At 50.8% G+C, this 16,168-nt stretch overlaps 2 protein-coding genes across 4 annotated transcripts in view; one reads left to right on the forward strand and one right to left on the reverse strand.

Annotated features, from left to right (window-relative positions):
* Positions 1-10,540, forward strand: part of Gramd4 (GRAM domain containing 4) — a 75,610-nt gene extending 65,070 nt beyond the window's left edge. For all 3 annotated transcript variants that reach the window (XM_027396198.2, XM_027396199.2, XM_027396201.2), the window contains exons 9-19: positions 73-164; positions 1,310-1,358; positions 2,545-2,616; positions 3,021-3,064; positions 3,131-3,240; positions 3,359-3,513; positions 4,959-5,103; positions 5,947-6,040; positions 6,764-6,848; positions 7,974-8,042; positions 8,409-10,540. In XM_027396198.2, coding sequence (XP_027251999.1) covers positions 73-164; positions 1,310-1,358; positions 2,545-2,616; positions 3,021-3,064; positions 3,131-3,240; positions 3,359-3,513; positions 4,959-5,103; positions 5,947-6,040; positions 6,764-6,848; positions 7,974-8,042; positions 8,409-8,513 — 1,020 coding nt within the window. In that variant the 3' untranslated portion in view covers positions 8,514-10,540. The remainder of the gene's footprint in view (positions 1-72; positions 165-1,309; positions 1,359-2,544; positions 2,617-3,020; positions 3,065-3,130; positions 3,241-3,358; positions 3,514-4,958; positions 5,104-5,946; positions 6,041-6,763; positions 6,849-7,973; positions 8,043-8,408) is intronic.
* Positions 10,541-11,921: 1,381 nt separating this feature from the next.
* Cerk (ceramide kinase) overlaps positions 11,922-16,168 on the reverse strand; it is a 44,439-nt gene continuing 40,192 nt past the window's right edge. The window contains exons 12-13 of the mRNA XM_027396203.2: positions 15,565-15,773; positions 11,922-14,470 (exon numbers count right to left, since the gene is read on the reverse strand). Coding sequence (XP_027252004.1) covers positions 14,416-14,470; positions 15,565-15,773 — 264 coding nt within the window. The 3' untranslated portion in view covers positions 11,922-14,415. The remainder of the gene's footprint in view (positions 14,471-15,564; positions 15,774-16,168) is intronic.

The following is a 16,168-nucleotide window of genomic DNA, read 5'->3' on the forward strand; positions in this document are numbered from 1 at the left end:
GACACATCTTGTACCAGACCACTATTTGGCCTGCCAAACCATGTCCCTCACTTTCCGCCCTCTCACCCTCAGGTGTACATGAATGCTGTATGGCATGGCTGGGCCATCCCCATGTTCCTGTTCCTAGCAATTTTGAGGTTGTCCCTCAATTACCTCATCGCCAGGTAGGTGATCATGGCTGTTGTGTGGCCATATTGCACATGACTTCACTGTGTGCCTGCTTCCCATCCCGCTGTAACACAAGATACACCGCGTACTGTTGTTTGTTTGTGGTCCCCTGAGAGGCTCTGGAGACTTTAGGGAGCAGGCAGTGGGTGGATGAACTGCAGTATCCCCCCAATTCCCTCCTTCCCTGAGGTACGTGTGCTTGACAGGAAGTTCTCCCCAACCCTGGGGTGGGTGAGTGAGGCTGCAGGGCTCTGCACCCCATGAACATCCTGATGGTTCTTGGTTGTGAGAAGGAAATGCTGAGCAGGCAAAGTTGGAATTCACAGTGTAAGCGGAGCACACACCCACATGCATGAAGGGTGTATCACTCCACTAAGTCTGAGGCCCTTCCCCCCATTATTCTGTGTCCTCACTGAACACCCCTTGCTGGGGAAGCCACATCTGGGGTGAGCCCTTGCCTGCACTCCTGGGTTGCTCCTAGAATGAGCCTTAGCTTTTTGCCCTGGCTTGTGGAAAAGTCCTTGACTTCAGATTTCCTCTCATCCCCCTCAAAAGACTACAAGTCCATTTGCCAGTCTACTCCATCCCCTTCTGTGCCTACCACAGGAATTCATTTGAAAATGACTTTTGTAGGCCAGGCGTTGGTGGCGCATGCCTTTAGTCCCAGCACTTGGGAGGCAGAAGCAGGCGGATCTCTGTGAGTTCGAGACCACCCTGGTATACAAGTTCCAGGACAGCCTCCAAAGCGACAGAGAAACCCTGTCTCGAAAACCAAAAAAAAAAAAAAAGTCCCCATTAGTCCCCAGCCCCTACTCACCATTAATCTACTAAGAGGCATTGCTGATGTTAATAAAACTTTATTAACTGACCAGTCAGAGGGCACAATGAACTCAAACAAGCACTGTGGCTACAGCTACACACAATGGCTTGGCTGCTGTTGCATATGCTCCAGTAGAGGGGAAACGAGCATGGATGCCCAGTGAGGTCTCAGGAGAGCAACCAAGCTTTAGGAGTCTGGTCTATGTGGCCAGCCTTGAAGGGGCAGACAGCCCCTATTCTAGCCAGTAACTCACTGGAGGCTTGATTTTTGTCCCCCAGAGGTGACACTGTTTTCATGGTTTTGGTGGCTTCTGTTTTTCAGGGGCTGGAGGATACAATGGAGCATTGTGCCAGAAGTGTCTGAAGCTGTGGTGAGTCCTGGAGGCAAATTGTCCTTCTGTCTTAGTTAGTCAGGACCCACAACCTGGGGCCACATCACAGGGAGTCCAGATAAGCATTCCTTCCCTGGCAGGGGTTTTTTAGAGGAGGCCAGCCATGCCAGTTCTAAGTTCCAGGAGGCTACCCTCTCTGACCCTCAGCTGTGTCAAGCTTCACTGCTTAGAAGCAGATTGCCCTGTTCATCTGTCCTGGGTGATGTTTTCTACCAGGAATTGATGTGGGGGCAATAAGGGCTACTGTATCCCCCATACAGCCTGCTGGGTTGGGAGATGATCAGAATGTCACACAAGTAGTTCTGTCCGTCCTAGGTGCCTGAACCTCTGTCTGGCCCCTGCCTGGCTTGATTGTTAACAAGACCATGAGTACTTTTATACTACAGGAGGGTAGCTGTGACAGAGGCCACATGGCCCCTCAAATCTGATTATTGACAGAGGTTTGCTCTAAAGGGACTGTTGGGCCTGTGGGGCAGAGGGAGGCCACAATGCCTCTGGCCATACCTGACAGTCTGTGGAGTTCCTAGGGAATGGGGTGGTCTCTAAGGAGGCAAGCCCATGTCTTGCGCAGCTCTGGGACTGGAAGACCCTTAGGAGATTCTACTGAAGCAATAGAGTAGTGGTTCTCAACCTTCCTAATGCTGCAACCCTTTAATACAGTTCCTTTTGTTGTGGTGACCCCCAACCATAAAATTATTTCCATTGCTACTTCATAACTGTGATTTTTTTTCACCTGTTATGAATCGTACTGTAAATATCTGATATGCAAGATATCTGATATGTGACCCCTGTGAAAAGGTCATTTGGCACCACCAAAGGGGTCATGACCCACAAGTTGAGAACTGCTACAAAAAAAGAGTCATGTGAACTTGCAGCCTTTCAAGGAGTGAGTGGGGGCAGTTCTGAGAGGCCATACCATTGGAGTGAGCTGGGAGAGTGAGTGAGGGCTGTGATCTACCACCACTGTGTCTGTCCTCCTGTGGGGACCTGCCTGCAGCCTGCCCACCCTGAGCCCAGCAGATGTCTTTGCATCCAGTCCTCTAACTGTATGGGGACCACAGCAACCTCCAGACCCCTGGGGCTGGGAGCATTCCTGCTGTTTTGTCAGTAATTTTTCTGAACTGTTAAATTCCAGTGGAAAATTCTCTCTCCCCTTTGACTGAAGGAACCTGCAAAGGAAGATCTGACCGTGTCTGAGAAGTTCCAGCTGGTGCTGGACGTTGCCCAGAAAGCACAGGTACCACCTCTGAGCTTGCCCATTACCCCAGAAGGGAAGAACCCTCACATGTCTGCTGTAGGTTAACCTGTGGTTCCATGCCTGTTCTAGTCAATCATTCTCACGCTGGTGAGGTGGCAGGGGAACGTGGCTTCCTGATGACTCTGACCTTATGTGGACGGAGCCTTTCACCACCAGAGCTCAATACCCCTAGAATTCAGGGCTGAGCATCCCCAGAACTTGGGGCTCAACATAGTCTGCCACTTGTTACTTCCAGTGTCCTTAGCTTTAGACCAGACAACCTCAGACCAGGACTACAGGGTTCTGGGGGTGTGGGCTGTGTATTTCCCTGGAGCCTTCTGGGTGTGTCTGTGTGACTGATAGGTACTCGGGCTTGTGGTCACTGCATTTTCTTCTTCACACAGAATCTCTTTGGCAAGATGGCAGATATTCTAGAAAAGATCAAGAAGTAAGTGGCTATCCCCACAGTGAGGGTGGTGTGTACCGCCCCACCTGACCTCCGTCTTCCTTCCAGCTTGTTCATGTGGGTGCAACCCGAGATCACACAGAAACTGTATGTCGCTTTGTGGGCCGCCTTCCTGGCTTCTTGCTTCTTCCCTTACCGCCTGGTGGGGCTCGCTCTTGGTAAGGAGAAACGCCACTGTCCTGGGAGATGGTTAGTGCAAATGTCATACAAGGAATGGAGAATGGTCCAGAGTGCTCACCCTTTGTCTTCATGGATATATTCCTGCTTTCCCCTCAGGCCTCTATGCTGGCATCAAGTTTTTCCTAATCGACTTCATCTTCAAACGCTGCCCAAGACTTCGAGCCAAGTACGACACGCCCTATATCATCTGGAAGAACCTCCCCACTGACCCCCAGCTCAAGGAGCGTGCAGGTGCCACCGTGTCACGCAGGGTGAGTCCCCCAAACCCCACCACCCTGGGAAAGGTGCAAGCAGAACTATGAAGCTGATGGACCCTGACCTCTGTCTCTGCATCTTCTGCTCACTTGAAGCCTGGTGTTTTCCAGATCTTACCAGCCTTTGAGATAGATGGTGGAAAGCACCGTGGGGTTTCCCCCATCACCACCTCCCTCATGTCAGGGCCAGCCAGCCCTGGGAGGAGTGGTCCAGTGTATTCTCCTTAGGGTCTTAGGTGGGTGGGGTGCTCAGGCCCAGCAGTGTTCCCAGGAATGTGTAAGAAGTTACATTAGAGTCTCCATGTGAGTGTTTCCTCAGGAGGGAGTGCCCAGTGGCCCTCAGTTTTTTGTGGGACTAAAGCACTGAGTTCAGCGAGGAGGGTCACATGCCCCTGGGGTCCAGGACAGCATAGATTATTAGGAACCTGAGATCGGCCATAGGCCAGAGCAGCCAGGCCTGGAGCTGACTCTCTTCCTACAGGTAGAGCTCACCCCAGGACACAGCTTGGCCTTTTGGGATAGCTCAGGGGCTTATTTTAGCCCTGGAATGGCTGGGACAGGGACTTCCTAGGGCTTAAGACCATGTAGCACTAGCTAGGATATGGCTGGAGGCCGCCCCCTACCCCCTCTTTGTCCCCTGTATCCCACAGGCCCCATGTGTCTGTGCCGAGTTCCGCTCTTTTTGCTTACAACTTCACATCACATGTACCCCCTTTTCTTCTTTTGTGATGGTAACATGTCTGTCTGTTGTCTCCTTCCTGGCCAGCTGTCAGGGCATGACAAGGTACTGTGTCCGTGTGGAAGCCCTCTTGGGCCTGCTGTGAGCTGATGGTGTGTCATTGCTGTGTTGTGACTGATTTTCTAGTTGTGTGGCCAGTTGACTTCTAAAATGTCAGTTTTTTGTTTTTTGGGGTTTTTGTTTTGTTTTGTTTTGTTTTTTTTTGTTTTTCAAGACAGGGTTTCTCTGTGTAGCTTTGGAGCCTATCCTGGTACTCACTCTGGAGACCAGGCTGGCCTCGAACTCACAGAGATCCGCCTGCCTCTGCCTCCCAGGTGCTGGGATTAAAGGCGTGCGCCACCAACGCCCGGCTAAAATGTCAGTTTTAACTGACTTAGTGCAGAACCCATGCTAGGCAACTGTGTCCTTGTGTTTTGTGTGCTGGGGCCCAGGCTTAGATTCAGCTCTGTGGGCCTAGGAAGACTGAGCATCTCCAGGGGAAAATGCCACCTCCCCCACCCCATTTAGCCCAGGTTGCAAGTGGAATTTCAGGGCCAGCACTGAAAGGTGCCTGTCGGGGTTGCACCTCATATTTTCCTTAAGGGATAGAGCCTGCCAGTCAGTTTACAGCTGGTCTAGGCAGGGAAACTAGTGTGTTCCAATACCAGCAGCAGGGCCAGCTTTTTCTCTCTAGAGCCTGATCAGGACTGTGTGTTGTTGGCAGCTTCAGACAACCTCATCACGAAGCTACGTCTCCAGTGCTCCAGCTGGTCTGAGTAAGGATGAAGATGCTGGCCGCTTTCACAGCACCAAGAAGGGCAATTTCCATGAAATCTTTAACTTGACTGAAAACGAACGCCCACTAGCAGGTGAGTCTGTGATGAGTCCATGACCCAGCCAGTCATGGAGTAGGTGGAAGTAGATGGGCAGGGTCTGAGCCCAGGCAGGAGGTGTGACCCCGCCTCATGGACAGGCTGAAGGAACCTGTGAGGAAAAGGCCCAGACTTACTTCCCAGGAAAGGTGACACAGGAGTGGGGTCTTGGGTTGTTCCAGGAATCAGGAAGAGGTATGACATCATATTCTCTATCCTGTGTTATCCACATAGATTCAAGTAGGCCTTCTTGAAGCAGGAATCCCCATGGAGTGGGGCTCAGCCCTCCCAACCTGCTGGGGAGTCCCATATCATTAGCATCAAGGTGCAAACCTGAAGCCTGTTCCCTAGCCCAGGCATGTTCTGGCACTTTGACTTGAGTATACGACCTGTCACAGGTACCTCAAGACAGTCAGCCTTCTGGAAAAGTGTTCAATAAGTGCCTAAGAGGCAGGGTCTGGAGTTTGGCTCCCTTTCTTGAGAGTCTTCTTCAGGACTGTAGGCCTGATGTGTGGAAAGCTGCCTAAGGCAGTGAGAGGGCTGCATCTTGATGGGTTACTGTGAGAGGAAGCCATTCTCCCAGACACTAGGTGATCTCACTCCTGGCAGGCCTCTCTCCCGCCACTGTAGACTCTGGTATTCACAGTGCTGGGATGGAGCCCAGGGCTGCCCCCATGCTAGGTGAGCACTGTGACCCCATCAGCCCACACCTGGACCTTTTCTGATGGTCCCTTGTGGATGTGGGTACCTCTTTGACAAGTCAGTGCTCCCAGGCACCGACACAGGTCAAGGCCCAGGTATTCCCGAGGAAGGAAATTCCAGGTCCGTTTTCTCCATCAGTGTGTGAGAATGGTTGGCGTTGCTGCCTCATAAACCGAGACCGGAAGATGCCCACGGACTACATCAGGAACGGGGTTCTATATGTGACAGAGAAGTGAGTGTCGCCGTAGGCTGAAGCATGTCTGTTGGGGAGGAAGTGGGAGAGGGTCCTCCCCAGGTTCCAGACACATGCCCAGGTCCAGCAAAGAAGTGCTACAGCTTAGCCTCTGTTCCCCACTCTACCCAGCTGTCTGGCCTTCCTGACCCCATTCTGGGACCAGCATGCCCCCTCCTTTAGGCTGATGGGTTCTCTCATCCCGGATGCTCATGTGGGGTCAAGGCTATTCAGATGGGCAAGGGGTATAAGCTCTCAGGAAGGGGGCTTTATAGTGAGTGTCCATGACACCTTGCTGTCTGAGGCTAAGCTAAAGGTAGCTTTGGCATTTCTCTCCTTGTTATACCTCAGCACTGTCCTTGCTATACCTCAGCACCCCCATGGGATTTAAGGGCTATAACAGGAATAGGGTATATGATCATCTTCAAGGGGCCCTTTTCCATCCTGTCTCCCATATATGCAGCAGTAGCCAAAGCCCTAAATACCTTACCCTGCCAAAGAAGTTGGCCCAGGAGAGCCTGGTGGGGCCTCAGGACACTTCCCTACAACTCCTGCTGGGAGTCTTCTGGGAGAGAAAGGGTGTTCAGTTTCTTCCAGGTGCTGAGTGTGGTGGGTCACTGACAATCCCACGGGGCTGTGGAGGCAGTCGGGGAGGACCCTACTTAGCAGGAGCCCTTCTGGTCCGGCTGCTATCTCGTGCCTCTGCATTTCCTCCCCGTCTAGTTATCTGTGCTTCGAAAGCTCCAAGTCTGGGTCCTCAAAGAGGAACAAAGTGATCAAGCTGGCGGACATCACAGACATCCAGAAGGTGAGTGCCCACCCAGCCTGGCGTACTTCGGGCCTGGGATGTCAGGGGCCACAGAGCTGGAGAGGTTTGCAGGTATGATTCTAGGGTTGGGGGGGCGGCTGCTATCTAGAGGCTTCTTCAGGTGCTGCTGCCACCAGTGTTGCCGCTTGTCTTCTGAAAGTCTCTGTGCAGAGCCCTGTCAGCTAGCTTCCTTCTGAGATAGTTGTGTACCTTGGGCCTCAGTGTAGTCTTACTTCTCCCACATTCCTGGGAGTCAGCAGCTGGCCTGGACACTATTATACATGCAGAAAAGGGCAACAGTGAGGTTTGCCTGAGCTGTTGTGCTCCCCTTGAGAAAGGATCTCAGGTAGCACAGGCTGACTTTGAACTCAGTTTATTTTGTGCTGCTAGGAATCAAACTCAGGACTTCATACATGTTAAAAAAAAAAAAAAAGCATTCTACTAACTGAACTACGTCTTAGCCCTTGCTGTGTCTTGAAGGAAGAGTCTGAGTTTATCATAGACCTTCCACCTGTGTCTGAGACTGCTTCCCCCACCTCTCAGTAAACATTGGGCTCCTGCCACAGGCACTTACAAATGAGCACAAAGAGATTTGTATCCGCAGAGTGAGGCTCAGCAGTTTCTGTAGACAGTTGGCATGTAGGGTGTGCAGTACCTGGAGGAAACATTCATGGGAGTTTAGTTCTCTGAAACAGGAATCTATTGAGCATGGAGCCAATCAGCTTCGCCAACTGAGTAGCCTGTGTGCGGGCCAGCAGCCTAGATGTTAATAGACCTAGTACTAGCCTAGGTTCAGCCCATAGCTGTATGGTCACTCCTCCAGGTTCACTGTCAGGTAACCAGAAGGCAAACAGTCAGGGCCATGATCATCCTAGCCTACCCTTAGTAAATCAGCCATGCTGACAGGTGGCCTCACACAGACTATCAGCCACAGGGAGTGCATGGGGGATACCACAAAATCAGGAGACACAGCCCTTTTACCTCCTGTGGCTGAGATTTCCTAGGCCTCTGTGGGTCTTCGTGTCTGTGTGTCTGGCAGAGGAGGAATGCCCTGGGCACAAAGGGCACTGGCTTCACCCCTGTTCTTGGGGGAGGCTGGTGGTGATGGCTGTGTTTGCCTTTCAGTACAAAGTCTTGTCCGTCCTCCCTGGCTCAGGCATGGGGATTGCTGTATCAACTCCATCAACCCAGAAAGTAAGTGCCTGGCAAATGAGTACACCCTACCCCATCTGCCACCAGGGGACCTAAGTGAGCCTCCTGGGATGTGGTTTCAGTTTGGGCAGAGGCTACTTTCTCCCAGAAAATTTAGCATGGGTAGATGCCATAGAGTTACAGGACAGACAGGTTGGTGAGGCCCAGAAAAGGAGTGGATCCTGCATCCATCTGCGTAGGAAAGGCTAAGTACCCTTATAGGCTGGAACCTTTCGGGTGAGAGGAGTATCTAGTCATTTGCTCTGGCCAGGCTGCTGTCTGGATCTGATAGGGTCATTCTAGCCCTAGCCTGGCTATGACATGCTCACTCCTCCACCACCACCCCTGCCCTCCATTTCTTCCCACCAGCCCCTGGTGTTCGGCGCCATGGTGCACAGAGATGAAGCCTTTGAGACCATTTTCAGCCAGTATGTGAAAATCACATCTGCAGCAGCCTCTGGCGGTGACAGCTAGTATTGACTCTGAGGTGTTGTTGGAATCCTTTCTAATCGTTGGCTAAAGGGTCAGATGGGATGTCCTTCTCATCTTTGGCAATAATTCTCCTGGACTATGGCTAGTTATGGCAGCCTGGGTTTTGCAGACCTGAAGGGCTGGGACTTACCTGGACAGTGTCGGGCTGGCCCGTGCTGAGCGCGTGAAGCACCGTTGAGGACACCTGTGGACACGGGTGGGCAGAGGATCCTCTTAACCCGTTTGAAGGATGGCACACAAGGTACTCGTCCTCAGGTCCTGCTAAGCACAGCTCCTCATTCTCCATCCCGGCCTGGGTACAGACCCAGCACCTGCCATCATGAGAGAGTGGTTGTGGTGCCTTCTTGCCGGGATGGTAAGACAGAGAGAAGTGGTGGGGAGGCCCCTCTCCAGTGAAGAAATGGCCAGTCATCTCACTCGGCCCTCAGATTCTCCTTCCATGCTGGACCTACTGTGGACACTGCAAGGCTTTGGGTAGGGCCTCTCAGGGCTTGGTATGTTTGGGGTACCTCCCCCTCCATTTTCAGTGTCTGGTCCTGAGCTGTCATTCATCAGACCCATCTTGGTTTGACATTCCAGCCAAGAGACCAGGCCAGTGGTTGATGGCCAGCAAGGGTCCAGAATGGCATGTTGGCAAAAGCACACTTTTTTTAACACTTGGCTTTTCGGGAAGGTTTTTGAGGGCATTTGGCCTCCAAGCTGCAGCCCCTCCAAGTAAAGGGATGGGTTCAGGGAGATAAGGGAGGGCCCTGTGCCACAGGAGATAGCTGTGGGCAGAGCCTAGAGGTTGGGGGGGTCTGAGTTGCCCTGTACCTCTAACATCTAACAGTATTTCTTCTTCCTACATGCTCAACAAGGGCCAGGCAACCCCACCCTACCCATGCTTCCTGCCCCAACCAAGGTGGAGATTGCCTGGGTGGGTGATCTTGCAGGCCTGGGACTCTGAAGGGTGCAACCACCACCCCACCTGTGCATTTTCCAGGTGGATCACTCTGACTCCTTCAGCTTGTCCTGAGTCCTTCAGGTGTCACTGAGATCGTTTTTTTTGAAGAAACAGAAGATTCTATTTTTTACAGAGAGCAAGCTGTTTTTCTTATTTTTGTATCATTTTTCAAATGTAATTTTTACCTTTGCTCCAATCCTCATTTGCTGGTGTGGGTGTGAGGCCTGGTGGCTTGGGCTCATGACACCCCATTCCCAGGGGCTTCAGACCACACACTGGGGTTGGGAAAGGCTTGCCAGGCGGCCAGATCAAGCACACATACCACCCCAGATGTTCCACAAAGGCCTCACAGCTCCAGGTACATAGGTGAAGGAGTCTGAACATGGAGGCAGGACCCTCCTCCATCCAGAGCTGTGGCTTGGGCCTCTGTAATATGCTCGTGCTCTGAAGAGCATAGAGTGTAATAAGAGGACCTGGTGGCACTTCCAACATGCTAGAGGGGAGGAAGCATGGCCTCTGACCTGTCTCTGGGGATGACTGTATGGGTGATGCCCACACATGGTGGTTAACACTTCCTAGAACCTGGCAGTGCCTGAGCTGGCGAATGCTGCCGCTGAGGTGCCACCCAGAGGCCTTGAGCTGAATGGGCTTTTATGGTGGAACAAGAAAGAGGTTTAGTTGGAGTCTCTTTCTCTTGGAAAGAGAGATGAAGACTGACCACGGGCCAGGGGGACAGGGCTGGGCCAGGGGCCTGTGAAGGCAATGGCATACTTAGAGACACTGGGGTTTTTATTGGATTGTGTGATTTGAACAAGTGTTTAATTTCTGACTAATCACTGACCTAGAATGTTCAATTTCGTATATCTGAAGCTTGAGTCTGTTTTGGATCTGTACATAATTGTTATTGGTGTAACTTTTGTTCTACAAAAGGATCATATTCTATAAAGAACTGATAGGAAAAAAAATCCTCTGTCACTTTTTTTTAAAAGAAAAATCTTGTTTAGATACAAAGTCTTGTATAAATTATAATTTTTATTTAATAAACCTTAAAATGCTCTGTGCTAAGGCTCAGGTGCTTCTGTTTTTGGCGGTGTGTGTAGATGTTGGTTGTTAGGGCAGCTGGGTTGCCAACCCCTCCTGCCCTGCTGCCCCCCAAGGCTGACACCACACTAGAGTCCTCATGGCCACCACTGTAGCAGGATTCAGCACAAAACCGCCTGGGAGAATGAAGGCTTGGATATGAAGTGGGGTCCTGGTAGTGAGTGCTGTTTGCTCTACTGCACCCCCTGGTGTGAGGGATACTGGGAACAGAAGGTAGACTCTGGGTCCCAGGTGATGGGCCAGATGAGAGGTAGCTGGCCCTGGGTATGTGTGTGTGTGGGGGGGGGGGGAGTCTGAACCAGGCAATGCTTTGGGGTTGTGGTGTAGACCTTGGGCCTGTTGAGCTGTGGTCCTGAGCAGAAGGGTCTCTGACAACGCTGTGACTTCACTGGTTCAGATGCTGACGCTGGACACAGAGGGTTGAGCCAAACCTGGAAAAGGCACACTGATGGTGCCTGGCCCCACCCCTCCCCCAGTGCCATCCCTATCCCAGCCCTACTCCTACACAAAATGTGCTTCCAGTAAGCAGGACCTCCCAAGACCTCTTTGGAATGGGGTGAGGACCAAGGCTACTCAGGAATGTGGCCATAGGAGGTTGGACATTTGTATGCCTGTCCAGACACCCACACATTATCCATCTACTGATCCATCCTTATATTGATCCATCTACCTATCTATCCTTTCATACACATGTATTTTACCCATCCATCCATCCATCCATCCATCCATCCATCCATCCAATTTCTGTCTCTCCATCTATAACATACACTGTCTTTTGTACTGGGATACAGTTCCCTGGGAACCTGGCAAATAGGTACTCTCGGCTCTCCTGAGAGCACACCACCAGTGACATTCTAGTTACTCTTCACTCACCCTCTTGGCCCCTCTGCAGCCATCCTTCCTGCACCCGTGGTGCAGCCTCTCAGCTGTATAGCACCACCATGCCTGGTCCGGTTTGAGCCCCTCATCTGGTTTCCTTAGGCCAAGTGGAGTAGGTGAGGGCAATGGGTACTGACCCACACATGTGCCACCATGGCTGACAGAGCTGGGTTCACACTCAACCCAGCACAACTGTACTGTGTGAGCACAGTTGTGTCACTGGTCATTTCTTTCAGGCAAATGGCAGAACCTACTAGCTAAGTAAATATGCTATGTGAGACACATCCAAAGAAGGACTCATCAAATGTTAAAATGGCAGCAGAGCAACTGGCAAAGGGGATGAGGGACAGGCAGATTCCTCATGGAGAGCACAATCACCCAGTCTCTTAGCACAGATTCATTAAACTACATTCTTTTAAAAATCTGCTTTGAAAATAAGAACTTATAAAAAGGGGGGGGACGCCAAATTCTGCCCAAAGTTAACTTTATTATTTTTTTGTCTTCTCAAACATATCAGATCAAATACGCCACTTGCTAATCTTGAAGCCAGCAAGATCAGGAGGCATATTCGGCCATCCTCATGTCAGTGCTCCTGGTTCTAGGAGAAAGTATTGAGGACTGAAGCAGCTTCGGAGAAACCAGCCACTCCCCATTCCCACTGCTTTGTTTTGATAAACAAGAATAAGTTACCACCTATGACTGCTGCCTAACTGCTGTGCACCAGTGGTCCACAGAGAGAGTTAAAACATGGACCAGACCCCCTGCAGGATCCTAAGTTGCCACTGTCTAATCTTTACTCCTAGTCTTTTTTCTCCTAAAATACCTAAGGCCTGGGGTTGGGATATCACATCTAAAAAGCATCATGGAGACCATAGTCTGCTGCTTGGGAATGTCAGGGGGCTCCCTCCTATCCTGTGCACAAGTGTCAAAGGTCATAAGTATCTTGACACTCATGATGATGCTCCATGATAGTGCCAAGGCTTGAGATTCTGAACGTGGCTTGTACTGCTAAACCCTATCAAAGTATCCTCTGTCTGGATCCCCTCCTGTAGAACTGGCAGTGGCAGGGGTGAACTAGGGCATGGGCAGCGTGTAGCAAGGCCAATGAAGACCTGAATCCTTGTGGGAGAGTGCCATTCCTGAGAGTCAGGAGCACCCACAGCTGCCTCAGGTCCTGAGCCCCTCTGGAATGCCAGGGGTGAATGGGCAGTGAGGTGGCCACCCAAGCGTCTTCCCTGACACTGCTGCCAGGGTGAATGGGTAGTGAGGAGGCCACCCAAGCATCCAACACTGCTCTAGGGCTGCCTACCTACTTCAAAGAGCTGCTAGTCATTCTTGACACCTTTTAGGTTCTGCCCATCCAGGAACAGACCTGGATAGGAATTGCTAGGTGTGTTTACTCTATCCAGCTTTTCACTCAACCATCAATCATTAAGTAGCACCACTACACAATTATCTTTAACATGGTCCCTAAACACAGCAGCCTTTACAGCTGCCCTTTTATCTGGATGGGACTGAATGCTAAACAGAATTTCATGTATGCTTCAAAATAGAAGCCAACCCAAGAGCACCTTAGAAACAGGGGCAGCCTGCAGAACTCTGTAGTGACTAATGGGACCTGCATGAGATGCACTTTCCCTAATACAGAACCGAAAACCTACTCCTGTAACAGTGCCCCTCCCCCTTTGCAAGCCAAACTTAAGCTTTGTGTTCTTGAATTTCACATAAAACTCTTTTACATGCTTCTCAGATGCCATCAGTCTGGAGACACAGCACAGGCCAAACATAGTGTGTGGCTGGGAAGGCCCTGTGGGTCAGGAATGCCTTCCGAGGAAACTGGTCATGAGCCCAGGGCTTCAGCCAAAGCAGCTAGCAGTCCCCTTGTGGAGACAAAGCAAATAGCCAAGACATGGATTATATACCCTTCTGATAAGGAGAAAGCTGTCAATATGTACATGGAATAGAATCCATGGTGAGGGAAGAGTGGATGTGGACCCTGGAAACAGACACAGGGCTTGCACCAAAGTACTTGGAGGTGACCTGGGGGAACCCACCATCCCACTGGTGACATTCAGGCTGAGGGTTGTATAGCACCCTCAAAGTACTCTCTATGCATGCCAGTTGCCCTCTGCCCACCCCCAACCCCGCAAAGCCCAGCTGTGCCAAGTGCTTTGATTCTAAATGGAGCCTCCTTTTGGCCAGTGATTGACAGACTGCCCTGGCCAGAGTGTACAGGCTACCAGGGTTGACAGAATGAAACTTCCAGTGGGTACTTCGCTAGATTGTTTCACAGGATGCAGCTGTGATGGCAGCAGAGGTGGAGAATCCTGAGGATGAGACGTCACCTTCGGTGTCTTCTTGCAGTGATGTGGCCCCTCTCTGGAGGCTCAGCTGTGCGGAGGACCTCACTGTATTGAGTTACAGTTGTGGCATACGGCAGGGGCCACTTGACAATATCCTGATCATAAATGAAGGTTGGTGTAAAGAGAAGGCAAATAGAGCCATCTACTTTCCAAGCCTGGTCACGAACAACTCCAGAGAAAGTCTCACGAAGGGATCAGAGTCCAGGTCGTAACTCATGTGTCCAGATGGTGTAACTTGATTCCTGGGGAGTATCCCTAAAATTATTGCAGAATAGCCACTTAAGGCCTTTTTGAAATTTGCATGGTCGGCATGGCTAAAATCTAGCAAGCCAATGCCCCCAAATCAGCAAGTGCCATTTGCTGAGAACAAGTTATGTGAAAAGCGACTCAGATGTACATAGAACCAAGGCGAGGGTGCCAGGTATGTATATGGAATTATTGACAAAGCTGTCTTTTCTAAAACCAAGATTTACCTATCAAAAATAAATCTCTAAATCTAAATGGATATGTCAACATAATTGGTCTGTAGAATTTTTCTTAAGTAACTTTCACACTCCCAAGCTCAAGGTAGCTGGCTTCTCAGCTTTGGGACTCTTGCTTAAGACACTTCTTCAATTCCCCGAGCAAAGAGGCGCACCAGCTGGCAGTGGACCCTGCAGAGGCAAACAGCTGCATTTAAACTCCATGTGTGTTCCATCACTCACAGCCAACCCGAGGTCCACACTTCCCAGAATCTGACAGTTCTCCCTTAGTCTCCGAATGTTTGCACAATCACACTAAATCAATAGTCTGTTTGCAAAAGACAACTTACTTTATTCTCTCTATGAGGACAGACTTTGCTTTGCTCTCTTCTGTTGGGTTCTATTCTAATACCACATGTTGGGGAAGAATTGCTCCCTCACCAGCAAGAGTGGGCATGCAAGCCAGCCCCCCTCCAGCCTACTCATAGCTTGGATGCTGGACACTCAGCTTTGGGACTGTTGCTTAGGACACTTAAGTTCCCCGAGCAACGAGGTACGAGAGTAACCTGAGTTCTGAGGCTCAGCATCAACCCTGGAAGTTTGGCTAAGAGTGACTCTGAGCTCCCCTCAGGGACGTAGGTGACTGAATGGGCAAAGTCACTCAGAACCAGCCACTTGGCTTTTGACTCTTGCACATGTCCTTACTGGCCACTCTAAGCTTCTGAGGCCCCCAAGTCTGTATGGCCTCTAAAGGCCCCTCTGAGACTCCTCCCCCCACCCCCTCACCCCCGCCATAGCTTTGGGATGCTCTTCCCAATACCTCTGACTCCTGCCTGGTGCTGCTCATCTCTACCTTGTGCACCTATCCCTGGCCATGGAGGTCAGATACTCCACGGGGAAGTTGAGGGGATCTAGGACTTAGGAAGTACTTGTGAAGTCAGTTAGTTTGATTATTTTTCTAACTAGAGAGAGGGGAGGGTGTGACTGTGGCAGACACAGACCAGGGGCAGAATTTAGAGTATAGGAAAGAAAGAGGCTAGAACAGAGGAAACTCAAAATCCCATGGATATGTCTGCACAACAGAACCACAAAATAAGCACCTGCCCTATGCAAACATCAGACCACACAGCTTCCACCTGGCATAAGAGGACATGGAGGAACAGTGCCTCTGTTTTCCGCCACAAACCTGGTGAGCTCTTGCTGGAGTCTTCAAGGACACTTTGGCAAAAGTGTCACAGCACTTGTGACAGACATCTGGGCAGGTGGCTTGGGTCCTCCCCACTCACCTGACCTCGATGGCAGAGCTGTGCAGGATCTCTCCATCACAGTTCCAGGAGCTTCTAGAGGCCAAGTAGTTGCATGAAGAGCTATCACTGCAGATCTGCCCAAACCCCTGCTTCCCACATTCCTTCAGATCACTGTCCTCATCTTCCACATGCTTTGATATGAACTGGAATTTCTTGACTCGATAAACTTCGACAAAAGTGAAGTCAAACTGCCGAGGCAAACATGGAGGTGCCAGCCAATCAGTGAGACCCACCTTCCACCCCTGCTGGTTCAGTCAGCCAGGACTCATGGCCTTGTGAAAGACACAATAGAGCAGTGTCTCCAAGCTACAAGTCCTTCTCATGGTACAACTTACAAACAACATGTGTACTGCCCTCCCAGGAGCTTCAGACAACTGCTGATACTTTTGACATCTCAAGTCTCAGGCTAGAGAGATGGCGCAGGGGTTAAGAGCCCATACTGCTTTGTCAAGGACCCAAGTTTGGGTTCCAGCACCCACATTCAAGTGGCTCACAACCACTTGTAACTTTGGCTTCAGGGGGATCCAACACTTCTGGTCTTCACAGGCAACTGCACTCATGTGCACATGGACAGACAGACAGA

Source organism: Cricetulus griseus, chromosome 2 (genome assembly GCF_003668045.3).
Source record: "Cricetulus griseus strain 17A/GY chromosome 2, alternate assembly CriGri-PICRH-1.0, whole genome shotgun sequence".
Taxonomy (NCBI): domain Eukaryota; kingdom Metazoa; phylum Chordata; class Mammalia; order Rodentia; family Cricetidae; genus Cricetulus; species Cricetulus griseus.